Source organism: Arvicanthis niloticus, chromosome 15 (assembly GCF_011762505.2).
Source record: "Arvicanthis niloticus isolate mArvNil1 chromosome 15, mArvNil1.pat.X, whole genome shotgun sequence".
Lineage (NCBI taxonomy): Eukaryota > Metazoa > Chordata > Mammalia > Rodentia > Muridae > Arvicanthis > Arvicanthis niloticus.
This window is the reverse complement of record NC_047672.1, coordinates 67,261,621-67,279,237: the sequence shown is the minus strand read 5'-3', so window position 1 is coordinate 67,279,237 and position 17,617 is coordinate 67,261,621. Positions and strand designations below refer to the sequence as shown.

The following is a 17,617-nucleotide window of genomic DNA, read 5'->3' as shown; positions in this document are numbered from 1 at the left end:
ACCTGGGAGGGAGAGAGGAGGGAGGGGAAAAAAGAAGGCAGGATCAGGAGTGGGATGAGAGGTGAAGAAGTACAGAGGGTCAGGAATTTGAATGGAGATGTGTAGCAGTGGGGGATGGAAAACTGGGTGTAGCCACTAAAAGGTCCCAAATGCCAGGAAAGCAAGAAGCTCTCAGGACTCAACTGGGATGACATTAGCTGAAAAACCCAACAAAGGGGAGATAGAGGTTAGGTATGGCCCCCTGTTGATGTATGGGGCCACCCACTCATTTCAAAAATATGAACCCATAATTGCTCCCATTTATAGGAAATGCAGGGACAAGGTATGGAGCAGAGACTAAAGGAAAGGCCATCCAGAGGCTGCCCCACCTAGGGATCCATCCCATTTGCAGACACCAAACCCAGACACTATTACTGATGCTGAGAAGTGCTTGCTGACAGGAGCCTGATATAACTGTTCCCAGAGAGGTTCTGACAAAGCCTGACCAATATGAATGCAGGTGCTCAAAGCCAACTATCAAACTGAGCACAGGGAGCTCAATGGAGGAGTTAGGGGGAGGACTGAAGGAGCTGAAGGGGTTTGCAACCCCAGAGGAAGAACCACAATATCAACCAACCAGACCCCCACCCCCACCCCAGAGCTCTGAGGGACTAAACTACCAATCAAAAAGTACACATTGGGGGACCCATGGCTCTAGCTGGATATGTAGCCTTATCTGGCAACAAGGGAGGGGAGCCCCTTGGTCCTGTGGAGGCTCAATTCCCCAGAGTAGGGGAATGCTAGGGTGGTGAGGTAGGAGTGTTTTGATGGGTAGAGGAGCACCCTCATAGAAGCAGGGGGAGGTGGGAAGGGATAGGGGTTTGTGGAGAAAAAACTGGGAAGGGGGGTTATGTTTGAAATGTAAACAAATTAAATAACCAATTATAAAAAGAAACTATGATCAGGATGTAAGGATGTAAAGTAAATAAATAAATTAAAATTATAAAAATTTTAAAAAGATTGCATTTTATATTATTGATTATAAAATATTTTTACCACCATGATGTTTTTTACCACGCTGAAAAAGAGACTATAGAAATGTTAATTAAAAGACGCTGTCTGTGTTTATAAAGCACAAACTAAGTGGAACCCAAATGAACATTAAAAATAATGCCCAGTAGATCAGGCCTTGCCCAGTACAGTCATGTGTGACCACACATGGATGGGAAGATGGAAGCACTCTGTGAGTTGATGGTGACTTCTAGGTGGGTGATGATGATGTAGACACAAAGGCAAGAAGTAAAATTTGGAAGTTTAGTGATGTGAGAGAAAAGCTGCTGATCACAGGCATGAAGGTTACATTTGAACATGTCTGAAGATGGTGAATATAAAAATATGGTTACTTAAGAATATTAGAGAGTTAAAGATCCAAGCTTAGTCTGGAGCAGCATTGTAAGACAGATTTTAGTTCATGTTGCTATAGTGCTCATTTGTGTTTTAAAATGTTGTTTTCTATTTTTTAAATTATATGTTAGCCCACAATTAATTAATAATGCATTATTCCTTTCAAGTTCTCTGAAATAAAAGGCACTTTCATTTGCTGCTCTTTTTCTATCCCACTAGACGTGCTTTAGGCAGGAGCACATTCATCACACTCTTATTTCTTCCCTTTGTTACTACAAATGTGCTGTGAACTTGCAATGAATTTATTCTTTCAAAAATAGCACATGCAACAGAAGTATTTGTGAATGTAAACAGCAAAAGATAACCACGGGGTCTTTAGAGTAAAACTTTTACAGTCATTTATGCATAACAAGCTTGTCATTGATTAAGGGGGTGTGGAGAGCCAGCTTAGAGCTGCTTCGTTGAAGGATGGTGTTGTTAGGAGATTAATGACAGAGAAGCCTGAGAGAACTCCTGGACCAATGCACAGAGGGAATGCAGATTGAAGGGATTTCTTTAGGGTCTTGGGCAAATAGGGATTAATTACTGGGCCCCAGTGGACTGTCCCACATACATGTGCAGGAATTGGCCTCCATGCCTCATAATAAAAAAATGACATGATGTTAGGAGAAGAATGTGAAGGGATTTGGGAGGAGTTGAGAGGGTAGTGAGTATGATCAATATATACTGTATACATGTACAAAATTCTCAAGTGCTAAATACAAAGTTAAAACACCTATTAAAATATTACTTTAACTCAGCAACTAAAAATAAATTTCAAGACTAACCCCTCAATGAATATAGCTCTAAGAACTTCTACAAAAAAAAGTCTAAGTGAGTTATTATTCTTTAAAATGTAAATAATTACTGTAAAGTCTTGAGACATAATGATTAACTGGAGATTCATTAAACTTCATTATACAGAAGAGTAAACAATGCTGTTTTAGTAACTCAGACTTTTCTGAGTTTTCTTAGGAAGTTTTCTCTCCTACTGAGAAGATCATCAAATTCTATTTCTTAAAGGTTTGGGGACTCTTTACTTGAAAGAGAAGAATACATGACATAGACTTTTAAAGAATAAAGTGACATCTTTTAATTCATCACATACATGCTTAAACATTATACTGACATGAATGAACAAGTGTACACATTCTATCTGAAGCCTAATCACTAGAAATGATCAGCTGCTTTACTACATCTGTCATTATATATGACTTATCATTTGAAATCAAAGTCTATACAAGAGTACCTGTTTTTACAATTGTTGGGTGCGAGAGACACAGTATGGTAAACTTAGAAATAATAAATGGTGTTTCAGGGCTCCTCATTAGAATAATTATTAGTTCTTCTTGTTTGAGGTAAAGAAGCTTTTTGGATTCATATGTATTGTGAAATTATTGAGTGTCCTGTAAAAATGCCATAAATTAATTAAAAATTTAAAACAATTTTATAACATAGTTGTATGAGAAAGTCACTGACATTTGTAATATTTTGTATATAGTTGCAAAATACAGCAAAGTACCTTCCTAGCAAATCTAAACAATGACACAATATAATCTAATTTTTCACTTGAGATTTCAAAAAACATAGATATTAATGATTTTCTGATGACCCCTGACCATGCCATGGAAAGAAGTCAGAAAAAAAATATAATTTTTGTGTAGATTTATATAGATGGTTTTTATTTCTTATAACAAAATTCATGGCTTTTCTGTCAATAAATCCATGTTGCTGCTGCTGCTTGCCAATTTAAAATCCTAGAACAGTCACAAATTTGTTTACATGTGTAATTATAAAAGAGAAAGGAGACATTTTGGTAAAATATTTTATTATTATTATTAAGAATAATAATATAATCATGGTTATAAAAATAACAACTTTATTAACTACAGAGAATTTATAATACAAGTCATCACCACAGTGTTCCCTTTTGGGGGTAAGCATCCAGCTATCCCACTCAACTGGCAGCTTATCATTGTCCTGTGTACACAGGCTGACAAGTCGCCATATCCACAGTATTCGGTTTTCAGCTCCCAAAAGACAGAAGCCTTCTGTGCAAACAGGAATGAGCCTATGTAAGAGCGGCACTGTCAAGAAGCAAGGATCCTGGATAGTTTAACATTTTGTTGTTGTTGTTGTTTGGTTGGTTGGTTGGTTTGTTCATTTGTTCTTATTAATAAATTCAACTTCAGTTGAATTTTGAAAGATATTTTTCCTTGTACTTAACTATGAAGAACAATTAATCGCAAATAACTTGTTATAAAGCGGCATTTTTTTTTATTTCATGAGTTTTGTATAAATGTAAATGTGTAGTTGCATACACACAGTGAGTGGAAGTAGTTATTTTTGTACTTCCATAAATAAATGTAAAGTTTACTTTTACTGAACATGAGATAGTACTGACATTTTCTACTTCATCTCCTCTATGTTAGAAAGCTAGTATTTATTTTGTAAAAAAGAAAAATACCTAGAAACAAGAACATGCCTGATAGGACTCCCAGGTCTTGACAGTGCTCTTTCCAGGGGATGTTAAGGCTGGAACATTCACTCTGTACAGTACCATTGGTACCAGCAAGAAATATCCACAGGAATAAGTGAAATACAATTTTTCTAACACATGCCATTATGGTTATTTTTCTTGCCTTCCAGTGTTTCACATTCACATTGAAACACTTAGATAGCAAGCAAGAGCCTGTTAATTCCAGAGACTGACTTGCTATAATCATTACACTGAGGACCAGCCCACAGCAAGTAGGTAAAAGTTACTTTATATTTTACAATAACATTAAAGAATATACAAAAGAATTATCATCCCTCTGCACAGCAGAGGCATATGACTAACATTTTAGTTTTACACTTTTAGTCCCGTAGACAATAAAATGTCTACAAATATAACAGCGTGTAACTGTTACTTGGTCAAAACAAAACCAGCCTTGATAGCTCTTCTTGTCCTTGACACAATATAATATAGATTTCTAGATAAGTTGAAAATTTCCTCTTTTTCCCTTTGAACTTTATTCATAGAAAACCATCCTGTACATAGTGTTGCTGACAAGATAAATATACTCTCTTCTACCATGTGAGACACTACCTTGTTCATCATTAAAGCATCTTCTTTGCCCTATTGCAAAGGAAACCTCAGGAAGAGTTGATTCGTGTACCATGTTTGGTGATTTTTTTTTTTTTTTTTGCTGTTATTTGTTTAACTCTTTAAAAAAATTAGAAACACTGATACCAAAGTATTTGAAAATTTGACTGCATATGGTTTCTGGGTAATTTATATTTATCTTTTCATGGATTTTTGCAAAAAATACACTGAAAGAAGTATTGCAAAATATCAAGATGTTAAAGCAGAGCAAGCATAATCGCTTTATCAATATAATTTACATGCAGCACGAAAGTTTAGATAATCCAGTAAGATGCTATGAAAGTACTTTAATATTTTAATAATATATCTTTAAATTTATGTTTCATAAAAATGTGGATTATAAAAGGGAAAGAACAGTTAAGTGAATGTAAAATGATATGGACTGGCAAATTCACTGGGTCTCTCTGCACACATTGTTTCTCAACACAATACCTATTTGATCACAAACATATGTTCATACATATGTGTATGTATATATATGACATATACACACATGTCATAGCTTGTGTGAGAATTTCTGGATTTCTTCACAGGGAACACACAGGAGAATGCATTGGAGTATTATTTGTATCTTTGGTTGGTAAAGAATTTAAGAGAATCCAATCTGGAAAATGTGAACCCTCATATTTAAAACACTCAAACAATAACTTTTAATTTTCTTAATTTATACATGAATCCTGTGAGAATCTAGAAATTGTCTTGTTACTTTTTAATAATTTAATTTTGGATAAATACACAACTCTTAGCTAATCATGGCAAGTACAGTAATAACTATAATTTGAATATTATCATATAGGTTATAAAATGTAAATGGATATTCTATATTATTGGGAAAGAACTTTGTTAAAAGAAATGAGATAATATTATAATGTCTTTATAACATACCTGATTTTTCCAAAACAATTATACCTTTTAAAGTAATTGAATTAAGAATTTAGAAAAACTAATTCCTCCTTTTATTGCATATTTTTTCTATTATTCACAGGCTAAGAATTTTTAGATTGAGAAAAGTATTTGCATTTTTTCCAAAATATTTCAAAGTAAAATTTAATGAAGGGATATTCACAAAGCATTGCAGTGTGGCCATTTTATGTTAATTTTTTTTAATTTAAGGAAAATGAGCTAGAAGCCAACCACAGCAGCAAGTTTTAAAAGTAACCCATATAAATACATTTTTAGAGACAGAGACACTTTTGAATTTCGTCATTAAGATGTACATTTGAAAAACTGAATAGATGTTTTAAAAAAGTTGATCTACCAGTATTCTGCATAAATAAGTAGCCCAGATTTAGAGAAAAGAAATAATACAAATATACATATTACATTTGGCTTTTTAGGAATTAGAAAGCACACAAAGTAAGTAGGATAATAAATATAAATAAACCTCAAGGCTAGTCATTTTATCCTATGGATCCTGTCCTCACATTAAACACTGTCCAGTGGCAGTCATATATCATATACATATATCAGATACATATACATATATATATATGTATATATCTTGTATCTTTCCTGAATATTCTCACTGATCTTTCAAAACATTTAAATTTTAGAAGAAATGTAGATACATACACCCAAAATATTTAGAGATTATGCTAGATACATCATGGTCTAAACAATAACATATACTGCATGTATACTCAGCCATGTGGTATGGGCATATGCTTTTCTATGTGGATGTTTGTGTGTCAGTATTTAGAGGCTACATGTTGTGAGAAAAATGAATGAACTATAACATATGGCATGTGAAATGTAATATAATTTAATATAAAGTTACAATTTAAAAACACAATGTATAGATTGTTTTGTTGGGGTTAAAATAATGTTTAACTTATGAATCATTCATCATTAAGATATTAACCTGGAAAGCAGCATAGAGTGGTTGATTAACCTTCTTCTTTAAAACTTTTAGCATCTAGCAACTCTAATTTTGTATTTTTTTAATCCATTCAAGTATCTTCAGGAGATATGTTACTGCACTTGCAGGTACCTTAATTCACTTCAACATTTACAAAAAAAACACTGACAAACAATACAACAAGAAAACACCCACATATATTAATGAGTATCTGAACACTCACAACACTCAAGTAGTTGTTTTAGGATTGTTTTAGGTGACATTTTAATCCTGAAGTCTTGGAAATCCTCATGTATCCATGGATGCTTCAAACACTCTGGCCTCTTCTATGGCTATTACAACTTGTATGTCAAAATTACTTTGTGTATCCATTTTGCATAATATGCTACACGAACAAAAATACCAGGACGATTTGGGATGGCACATCCACGGCCAGGAACAATGACACCAAGAACCATTCTCATTTTGTGTTGTTCACAAATGAGTGGGCCACCATAATCCCCCTAATAAGAAAAGATAAAAGAAATATCAAATTATTTTGGACTTAAAAATCAATAAATCATGAATGACATCCACTGTTGATTTGTAACTAAAAGGTATAGTCATTCAATAATGTCAATTTTATACTTATTTTAGTGTTTATATTTGATGTCTGTTCAATATTTACATTTGAAAAATGTAGACGATTACAAAATGCAAAGAAAATCTGCTTTTAATTACATGATTTAATAATTAATCTTCATTAAACTCTCTCTTCTTTCTAAAACAACCTACCTCCAACATATTATCTGGACAAATTTAGTGAGAATTTTTTTTATCATTGAAACAATAATTGTATATAATTTCAAAAATTTTTTTGAACATGAAATATTATTCTGCTCACAGTTGATATTAGTAGTTAATATAGTTATAATTTATTTGTTTTCCCTAAAAGGTACCTATGATTCCATGGCTCTTTTATATGATAACAATATTATATCATTGTGTAAAGACATCTGACAAATAAATATAAATTAACTTGTACATATATATTATATATATATATATATAAAAATATATAAAGTCTGACTAAATGTTCATGCATATATTCATATTATACGTGTTATCTATAACTGTTATAACTATGCTATGTAACTTTTATATGCCATGCAGTCTCTTAAGAACAGTCTATTTCCAACATGGCAAGATATTTTATAAAGTACAATAGTGACACTTACATCTTGTTTGTAACCTAACGGAAAAATTAAAAAAAAAAACAAAAAACAAAAACAAAAAAACAAAAAAACAAAAAAAACCAACCAAGAACAGTCACAGGGCAGAACTTTCAATAGTTAAGAAGACTCTTTCCGAGGACTCATGGTTGGTTCCTAGCACCCGTAGAAGATGGCATACAGTTGCATATAACTCCTCATCTTGGGAACCTGACAACCTATCCTGGCTCCTATGGGCATCAAGCCTGCATACAGTGTACATATAAGCACTCAAGCACTCATAAATATACACAAATAAAGAACAGAGTGACTGGATTTGCACATCTTTACTTTAAAAAAATGTTCATGATTATCTTCATTTTCTGTAAAAGTGATATAATTTTAAAAAAATTGAAGACTGCAAAAGTTACTCCTGTACTGTGTACAGAAATAAAAAATCATTGATACTTTTAATAGGGAAATTAAGGTAGACCTGAACTTAAATGTTAAACAGAACAAAATTCCTTTACTTTATTTTAGCTCACCTTTTATTTACTAAACTTCATAAGGTAATAACATTAATGTTTGAATAATACGCCAGTGATCCCTGTCAGGCATTTTTCAAAGTTACTTTCTTTATTGACTTTCAGTATATGCTATGCTACTTCTACAATACTGACACTTAGGGCCATTGTATTCAAATATTCTTGACTGATGAAGTAACCAAATGACAGATGGAACGAGGCTGAGCAGGAAGAAGTGAAGAAAAAGAGGGGCCAAGAGGAGGGAAAGGTCCTATGTGAGCATGCATGTCTTCAGGTTGATGACTATCTTCTGTAGAAGATATGAAACTGATATAAAGCTAACTCTGCTCCACAAATGTAGAACTTGTAAACAAAGTGACAAAAGGAAAAATAATATAAGGGGAAAGTATGGAAACTAAGACCAGACCCATGGATAATGATAGAGAAGGCAATTGCTCTAAGTTCCCAAGTCATGGGTAATGAAGAGGGAGCAGGCTCCTGCATGTCCCTCTAGAGGATGCTGCAACCTCATCTGATTCCAAACTCCTGAGTTTGATTCACAAAACTCTTGGACTTAAAAAATATCTTCCTTCCTTATTAAAAGTCCCTCCCATTATACCATAATAATACTCATTTGCTAGAAAAAAATCAATCCTTTTTTAATTTTATCATTTGAAGCAGCTGTCCAGTCCTCAATAAACTCATACTTTTCAGGAATAACATTCCAGAGAAAGATATATATGCCATGCACACATTTCAGTGTGGTTACATTCTATGTTAGGACATATATTCTTTTACATATTAACAACTATTTCACTGATATTGAATTTTACTACACAGAGTGCTCCAGTATCCAGCAACTGTGAGGCATGAGAAAGATACTTCTCACATTTGGAGCATGTCTGAAATGATAGCTTAGCAGCTTGTCTATGTAAAGCAAGAATGGGAATCCTGCCAAACTGTGTGAACTGTTGCTCAACAAATAAAAATAACCAAGCAATTAAAATTGCTAACATTGGCCATTGATTTTAAAACAAAAAGAACTTCTGTAGAAATATGCATACCATATTACTTAAGGGTGCTACCCATATCATGTATTTCATAATATTAATAATAGATTTCATATTGGAAGAGAGACTCACAAAGATAAACAAACTTAGAAAAACACTAGAAAACTAATTTGAGTACTTTTAGCCAGCACAGCTTCCTCTGAGACTTTGGGAGTTTGCATAGCATTCTTTTTAGAGACAAATAAAATGCCTTTAGCATTTTGTGTTGTTGATGCTGTTGTTGTTTAGTTTTGGGTTTTGTTTGTTTATTTTGTGAATAAAGCATGGACTGCTTCCCTAGTCAATTAAAAGAAATTAACAAAAATACAGAGGGCTATTTCTGCATTTCTTCTTTAGAGGAATAAGTTGGTATTCAAGTATTTTGATTTGACAAAGATAAACAGAAAACACAAGAAAATGTGGCATTGGTTTTTAAGATATTTTTGTGTTAGCTTGGTTTTTACGACAGACTCTTTACAGTAACTTAAAATCTTCCTGCCTAAGTCTCCCAAGTTCTGAGTTTCTATCAGTTTTACACCTGCCTGCCTTCAATGATGCATACTTCATTAAACTACTTGTTGTGTTTATTTGTTTGCATGATATTTACCTCACATGGTCCGGATCCAATTTTTTCAGCCCCAGCACATAATTCAGACTCATTCAAAGTCACCTTGCCTTGATGGTGCTGACTGCATTTCTCATTCCCCATAATATACAGATGAGCTACTCGTAATAGACCATCCGCGTTGATCACTGGAATGGCCGAAAAACATACAGATAATGAGCATGAGTAAAGGCAAGAAAAGAGATAAGCAGGAAGCTTCCATATGCTAGATAACTACTGCCTCGTGGCTTAAAAGTTAGCTTACATCCAGTGTAGCCCCAGCCATAAATACTGCAAGTGGTCTTTTCAGGGATCGTACAGCCGTAACTAGGTAAATCAATTGTACTGACAAAGTTATCCAGGATTGCAGGGCTGAAAAGACAAAATAGAGTGTGAGTACCCTGTGGAGTACAACTCTGTAGAAATATGTGCATGCAGTGTATGTCCAATATTAAGGCACAGGGGAATCTTGGTTTCATATATACATATATATAGGAGAAAATAAATTAATTAATCTAATTAATTTATTAATATACCTAATAAATTCATAATACAAAGCTTTGCATAAGTCATAGAAGAAAGAAACATTTATTAGTATAGTCTTTAATAAATGCTCACTGTATGAAATTATTACCTTAATTTTTCTAAGGAAGTAAAAAAATGCTTATTCAGCTTCTATTTTAAGGTTATAACAATATTGCACCAAATTTCCTTACTGCTATTTCAAAAATCATATAATATCTCTTCCTAATATATAGACATATATGAACACAGAAATACATATTCATAATATATGAGATAATAAATATACATGTAACAGAAAAAGAAAAACAGCTGAAAACGTTCCATGAAATCTAGTTTGCATTAAAATAGAAAAATCTGAGAAACTTACCGAGCAAGCTTCAGTAAAACCAAATCTGAGCCTTCAGGTCCATAGACTAGCTGGGAAATGTTTAAGATCTGCTTGCGTTTCTCCTCGCCTCTCTCATGGATATCATGAATTCCAAGCCAAGCTTCATAGTCTTTCAAGTCTTTGTTTCTAGATAGAAAATTAACATGCAAACTATTATTTATAATTATAGAGTATTATTAATTTACATGGTCACTTTAACTTGTAAGGATAAAACCAACATTTAAATTTTGATTCAAAGTATAATAATAAAAAAAACCAACACATTTGTTCAGAGAGATTCTGAACACCACAGATGTACTGAGGCAAAGAAGACTTTGAAGTTGCAAAAATTCTAAAAGGCAATCATGTTTATGAAACATTTTATTATACTTGCCATAAAGTAAGATGCCTGCTTTTTTAAATCCTCATGTTCTTTATATTGAATAATAATTTGAGTATACATTTCATTTACTTTCAGCTTATATATTTTATCACTAAGATGGATGATTTTTCACAAAAGATAAGAGAAGCAAAAAGTGAGCTCCAAATGCAGTCTCCTTATCTTTGCTGATGCAGTTTCCTTTGAAATTATTCCCAAGTTGGTCCTAATGCTGCCCCTACACACAAAATGCAATGCAGGGATTCTAGGAAGCCTGCTGGTTATCAGAAAAGTTATTTCTATTCAGAAATACAGAGCGCAAAGGGGAAGTAGGGACATGATTTATTTACATAATTTAAAGAAATCGTTTTCCCAAGGGAGACAAAGGCTTATCATGAACAGTTAACTAAGTGAACATTAAACACTGGATTAGCACTAAATACCAAACTATAAGTGCAACCAATGTTTATAACTAGGTTTTTTAAAAAAAGACTAACAAGATGTTCTCAATTTGATCACTGAGACCTACCCACATGGAGAAAACTGACTCGCACAAGTTGTCTTCTGACCTCAACATGCAAAACATGTCACACACACATACAAACACATGCAGACACGGAGAGGGAGAGGGAGAGGGAGAGGGAGAGGGAGAGGGAGAGGGAGAGGGAGAGGGAGAGGGAGAGGGAGAGGGAGAGGGAGAGGGAGAGGGAGAGGGAGAGGGAGAGGGAGAGGGAGAGGGAGAGGGAGAGGGAGAGGGAGAGGGAGAGGGAGAGGGAGAGGGAGAGGGAGAGGGAGAGGGAGAGGGAGAGGGAGAGGGAGAGGGAGAGGGAGAGGGAGAGGGAGAGGGAGAGGGAGAGGGAGAGAGGGAGAGGGAGAGGGAGAGGGAGAGGGAGAGGGAGAGGGAGAGGGAGAGGGAGAGGGAGAGGGAGAGGGAGAGGGAGAGGGAGAGGGAGAGGGAGAGAGGGAGAGGGAGAGGGAGAGGGAGAGGGAGAGGGAGAGGGAGAGGGAGAGGGAGAGGGAGAGGGAGAGGGAGAGGGAGAGGGAGAGAGGGAGAGGGAGAGGGAGAGGGAGAGGGAGAGGGAGAGGGAGAGGGAGAGGGAGAGGGAGAGGGAGAGGGAGAGGGAGAGGGAGAGGGAGAGGGAGAGGGAGAGGGAGGGAGAGGGAGAGGGAGAGGGAGAGAGGGAGAGAGACCATACTTTACTTTTAATTTAAATTAAAGTCAATGGCTTAACTGATTTTGACTAAATTCTTGTAAAACAGATGCTTGATATCAAAATCAAAATAGAAGTCATATTTAAATGTCCCAAACAACTGTTGCTTTAAAAGCCATCATACCTGGCGGGAAAACATTGCCTTGCTGTAAGAACCCAACTTTCCTTTATCAATGATCCTCCACAGATATGTTTATTTCTATGAAAAGAAAAAAAGACAAATAAGATCTTAGCAGAAAAACAAACAAACAAAACAAATATTGATGTCAGTTAAAACCAATGGCTTCATTCATCAAAACTAAATGAATTGCCAAGGAAAACGAAAATAATCCACTCAATCGGAACACGACACGCAGCACAGTGCTTTGGTGGTATCTGGTGATGGTGGCATCAATGATTGTTTTCACAATGTGACTACATTTTAGGACATCAAGTTGACAAAAGAAAATATAGTCACTACACACCAGTATACACTTCCAATGCATATATTTATGTTTCTATCCATCATAATAAATGCTGAAAATATAGGATAATTTAAATAAATAAAACTCTAGAAGTATTTAAATATCAGTGTTTGATTATAAAAATAATAATTTGAGATTTCATTAAAGAACGCTGAAAATCCATCCAGTGCTAACAATTAGGTTTAACCATTGCATCATTTCATTTTTCCTCAACCATTATTTAATAGTTTTGGGTTTTGTTTTTGTGGGGCACTGGATAAGCTGAAGACCTTGCAGACACTATTTTCTACAGTGAACTCTTCCCTCAGCCTCACCTCTTGAGGTTGATGTGACAAAGTGCCATTGGGTTTGAATAAATTGCCAAGTGTAAGGTCAGTACTATGGTTCTTCACTTATGAAAGTGAAACAACTTTGAAAATAAACCAGCTAGGAAATTTAAAAACATTTTTTTTCAGAGGAATTAAAAACTAGGGAATTTACTTGCTGATTTCCAAAATCTTTAAATTAATTTCTTTTTGGCCGAAATGTAGAAAGACTACAGCTTTCCACAATTCTCATTTCCAAGAGCAGCTGTTTAGGCTGCAGAGGGCATTGCTAGAAACTCTCAGCTGAAGAGGCAGTTATTTATGGCTTACCACACAGGAGGATGACAGTATATATTGAGTCTTAACTTCTATTCCCTTCAGTGTTTGGTTTGGAAAAATAACCAAACAGCTGTGGTTACTAAGAACTTGGATTGAAAAGGCTGTTTGGACTAATATACATAGAATATGAACAATGTAAATCAGATACTTAATTTTTATGACATGGTTCTAAGCTTTTCTATTATATAATTTGCATATTTATCATATCAGTAATTCTTAAGAGCTTTCAGAAATAGATATATTAAATGTCCTGTATTCAAGCTAATTAAAAAAATCAAAAGCACGCAATTATTATAATAGGTTATTGATTTCCATAATGAAACAGTTTAATATTGCTATTTTTCATTTCACTAATGTGAAATTAATTTCACTAAAACAAATAGGTCATTTTTGTGTTTATGTATAAACATGTTAGAAAATATGTGATTAAAATATTCTAAATTAAAAAATTAATATATGTACCATAGCTATCAAGGTAACATGAAGGTATAAATAGGTCTTTTGTGTCATTTTCTTGGAGTACATCAGAACCAGTGTCACATGAAATTGGTATTAATGGAAGTTTTGTTAAAACAAAGATTTATGTGCTATTATATAGTCCAGTATATCAAATTCGATGAGGACAGAAATCAGTCCCTGGTCCCCAGCTTAGTGTCTTGTATGAGGAGTAATCTTCTTGCAGTCATATGCTGAAAATAAGGTTTTGCAAATATTCAGAAAATTGTGATTTGTGATCACTCATAATTACCTGTATTTCAAACTAACCATCCACCCTACTGTTGTTTGTGTTGGAATGCCATTTACAACACGCAGTTGTTTTGTTTTAGCACAGGATATTACAGGATCTGAAAAACAGTACCACATCAACCATTTGTCAAGACAGAGCTTTTCACTTTTATTAAGTCCAGTGATTGCTAGACATATGTGACTAGTGTGATTGTATTAACACAGCCTTTTGATGAAAGTCCACAACTGTATATCAAGCCCAAGGCACTTGCTATGCTCACCGTTGCTGTTGAGTGACACAGAAAACCTTATCACCCAAAAGCAGACAGGCTTTCAGTGATAGTGACACTGATTTGCTCACCAAGCACCGAGAGCAAATTCTTCAAATCCATCACTAGTGTGTTTCCTTCACTGACCTCTATACACACTGCCATTGCCCAGTGGTCCTCATCCTTCCTAATTCTGAGAACCTTTAATGCAACTCCTCATGTTGTGCTGACCCTTGAACATAGAATTATTTTTATTGCTATTTCATAATTGTAATTTTGCTACTGTTATGATCATAATGTTGATATCTAATATGTAGGACATCTGTTTTGCAACCCCTGTGAAGGGGATTCTACCTGTGAAGGGATTGGGACCCACAGGTTGATAAGCAATGATAAGCCAAAGTGAAAAAAGTACAAAGATGTAATTTATTATTCTGAATTTGAGAGGTAAGAAATTTAAAATCTCTTACTATTATCCTATCTAAAAAATTTATATATTAACAGCATGATTAAGACCAGACCATTATGTTCTAATGAGTAAATTCAAGCTCTTTGGAATGGTTGGTGTCTTGACCCTGTGCTGGGTTCTCTATCTAGTCTCTTGTACTCTGTACATGGTGCAGATTAGATTTCTTCTTGCTTCCTCAGCCTGGGGCATACCAAATGTTTTAATTTTTTATAAACAACAAAATATTTGAATAACTCCTTTTAGCCTAAGAAATATGTGAAAAACAAAAACCAAATGTCCCCACCAGAGTCTTATTGTGAGGATTAGGTGAATATCTTAGATGTGCTCATGTCTTATATAACAGACCACAGGGCTAGTGAAGACCTTTAAGGCAGAAAAGAATAGAGATACTATGGAACTGTCAAAAACCGGCCTCTTTATTTCTATTGTTAGTATTCTCATGTCTCTTGGAGGGTGAATATATATATATATATATATATATATATATATATATATATATATATATCTGTGTGTGTGTAAAATATTAAATATGGTTTTCCTCAAATTAGAAGTACATAAGTCACTTTTCTAAGTTATAAGTTTTTTTTTTTTAACTATTTTACATTTACAATCAGGCAATTACATATATTTTTAAAAAGGCAAATAAAGGCCAGCAAAATGATTTCACAATCAGTACTGCACTTGTAGAGGACCTGAGTCCATTTATAGAGGCCAGAAAAATAGTTCAGCAAACAGTGCTGCTCTTGCAGGGGACCTGAGTTCACTTCCCAACACCTGTATCAGGTGGCTCTCTACAAGCTCCAGGTGATTTGACACCATCTTCTGTTCTCCATGGGCAACTGCATCAATGTGCACATCCCTCTTACAGACACAAATATATACATATAACTTAAACATGAAATAAAAAAAACCATACTGACTTTTGAAGAGATGTTATTATAGTGTTAAATATTTTTCATATAAACCGGAGATTTATTCATAACTTTTTTCTCTTTTCTTTCTATCTATGAAGACAATATTAAATCATTTGTGACACATAGAAAGCCAATTATATTTTATATTTTGAATACTACTCACGGTCCAAATTGACAATTGTAGGTGTAGTATCTCCTTCACCTGTAGAAACAAATATTATGATAAATTATATAATTCATGTCTAAATATTTATCTATATAAAGCCAAATCTTGACACTGAAATCTAACTATTTGTGATAATTTACTAAAAATGTTGGCATTTCATTTTTCAAAATGGATAATTTACTAGTACTATTGATATAAAATAAATTATAAGTATAATATAAATTTTCTAAGTAATTCTGCTCTTTTTCTATTTAACACTGTCAAGTATTTTCTTCTCGGTACTATATAATGTGGGCAAAGTCTTGTTTTGTCATTTTGTAGGCTTTCTGTGGGTGTGGCTTCATGGCTTTTGACAGACTGAATTCTACACAGTACCAGGATTACCTCTTTCTGCAAGATATGCAGCACTGTGTCATGGCACTATATATACTAGCATTCCTGTTATTACTGTTTGAGTGAGGACTCCATATAGACTGACTGCTTTATTTTCACTGCAATCTGAACTATTTACTTTTTTCTAAAAGCTATTTTTATTTATACTTGAGTGAAGATAATTGAAAATGCAGATGCTTTCTTAACCTATGCAAGACTTTGGAAAATAGAAATTAATGTCATCTCTGCTGGAAGGGGGGTAAATAATTATTTTTGTTGATAGAGTATGCCAGACATTAGTTTTTCCAGATGTTTGAAAAAAACTCTACCTGAACTCCCATGACTTATTGCTTTACCATGAACTTCCTACTGGAGTTTAATTGCTGCATAAAGAAAAGCTTAAAAGATGCTAGCGTTTTGGAAGTACTTGAACAGTAATGAATGAGACACAAGACATTTCCTGAAGCTTTATGTCTTAACTCTTCAGAATTGATGACATAGAGTTCAGCCAGGCTCAGTTTAGACCCAGCTGGCCGTTAATCCCTGGAAATGCCCTGAGCTCAGATAATCCAGCAACAAAACAATAATGACACATAGACACCTTTGGAATGCAAATGTGATTGTTATTTATGAGAGCACTTGAGAGAATTAATGCACGCAAAAGGGTTTTGATTCATGTTCACTTCCAGGTTGAGATATTATAGGTGGATAAAAATACAGGCAAACATAAATTCCACCATTTTCCTTAACTTTATGAGGATGGTATTCCCTTAGGGTCCTCTGAGGACTAGGTTTTCATTTTATAGTACAAAGATGGACTGAAGCAATGTGTAGCCTCTAACTTAGCAAAGATATTCATTGTTCTACTCAAGTTTATTACTTGAAATGTTTGAGTGATTTGGTATTCATCCTTACATTTTCACAACAAAGGTTAAGATATGTATTCTATAGTATATTCCACAATAAATACGATTAGTTCCACCTCTGGTTACTTCATGGTTGTGTCTTTATTTAATTTGAAACACTTAAAGGACTCTTATATCTGAAGTTTTTATAATTAATGGTTTAGTGATAATTAATAATTATTTTAATTCTTCTAGATCAGTATTCTTGAACGTCAAAATAAGCTGAAATGTCGGGTACAACCAGATTCTGCAATTGTAGCTTTCTGGATTAATTTGAATATTGTAAATAATTTTGTTCACTGTAAGAAAAACACTGAGAAACAGTGTTTTGGGGGTATTTTAGTCTCCTTCTAGAAAACTAGCTACAGGTCTTCTTCTTCGCTCTCCTTCTGCTATCTGTTCCACTACTCA

General features: G+C 34.2%; 1 protein-coding gene across 3 annotated transcripts in view; it reads right to left on the bottom strand.

Annotated features, from left to right (window-relative positions):
* Positions 1–3,233: 3,233 nt before the first annotated feature.
* Positions 3,234–17,617, bottom strand: part of Hgf (hepatocyte growth factor) — a 73,860-nt gene continuing 59,476 nt past the window's right edge. For all 3 annotated transcript variants that reach the window (XM_034519138.2, XM_076913137.1, XM_034519139.2), the window contains 7 exons: positions 15,927–15,965; positions 14,134–14,230; positions 12,402–12,476; positions 10,688–10,834; positions 10,061–10,167; positions 9,799–9,944; positions 3,234–6,931 (listed from right to left, as the gene is read on the bottom strand). In XM_034519138.2, coding sequence (XP_034375029.1) covers positions 6,764–6,931; positions 9,799–9,944; positions 10,061–10,167; positions 10,688–10,834; positions 12,402–12,476; positions 14,134–14,230; positions 15,927–15,965 — 779 coding nt within the window. In that variant the 3' untranslated portion in view covers positions 3,234–6,763. The remainder of the gene's footprint in view (positions 6,932–9,798; positions 9,945–10,060; positions 10,168–10,687; positions 10,835–12,401; positions 12,477–14,133; positions 14,231–15,926; positions 15,966–17,617) is intronic.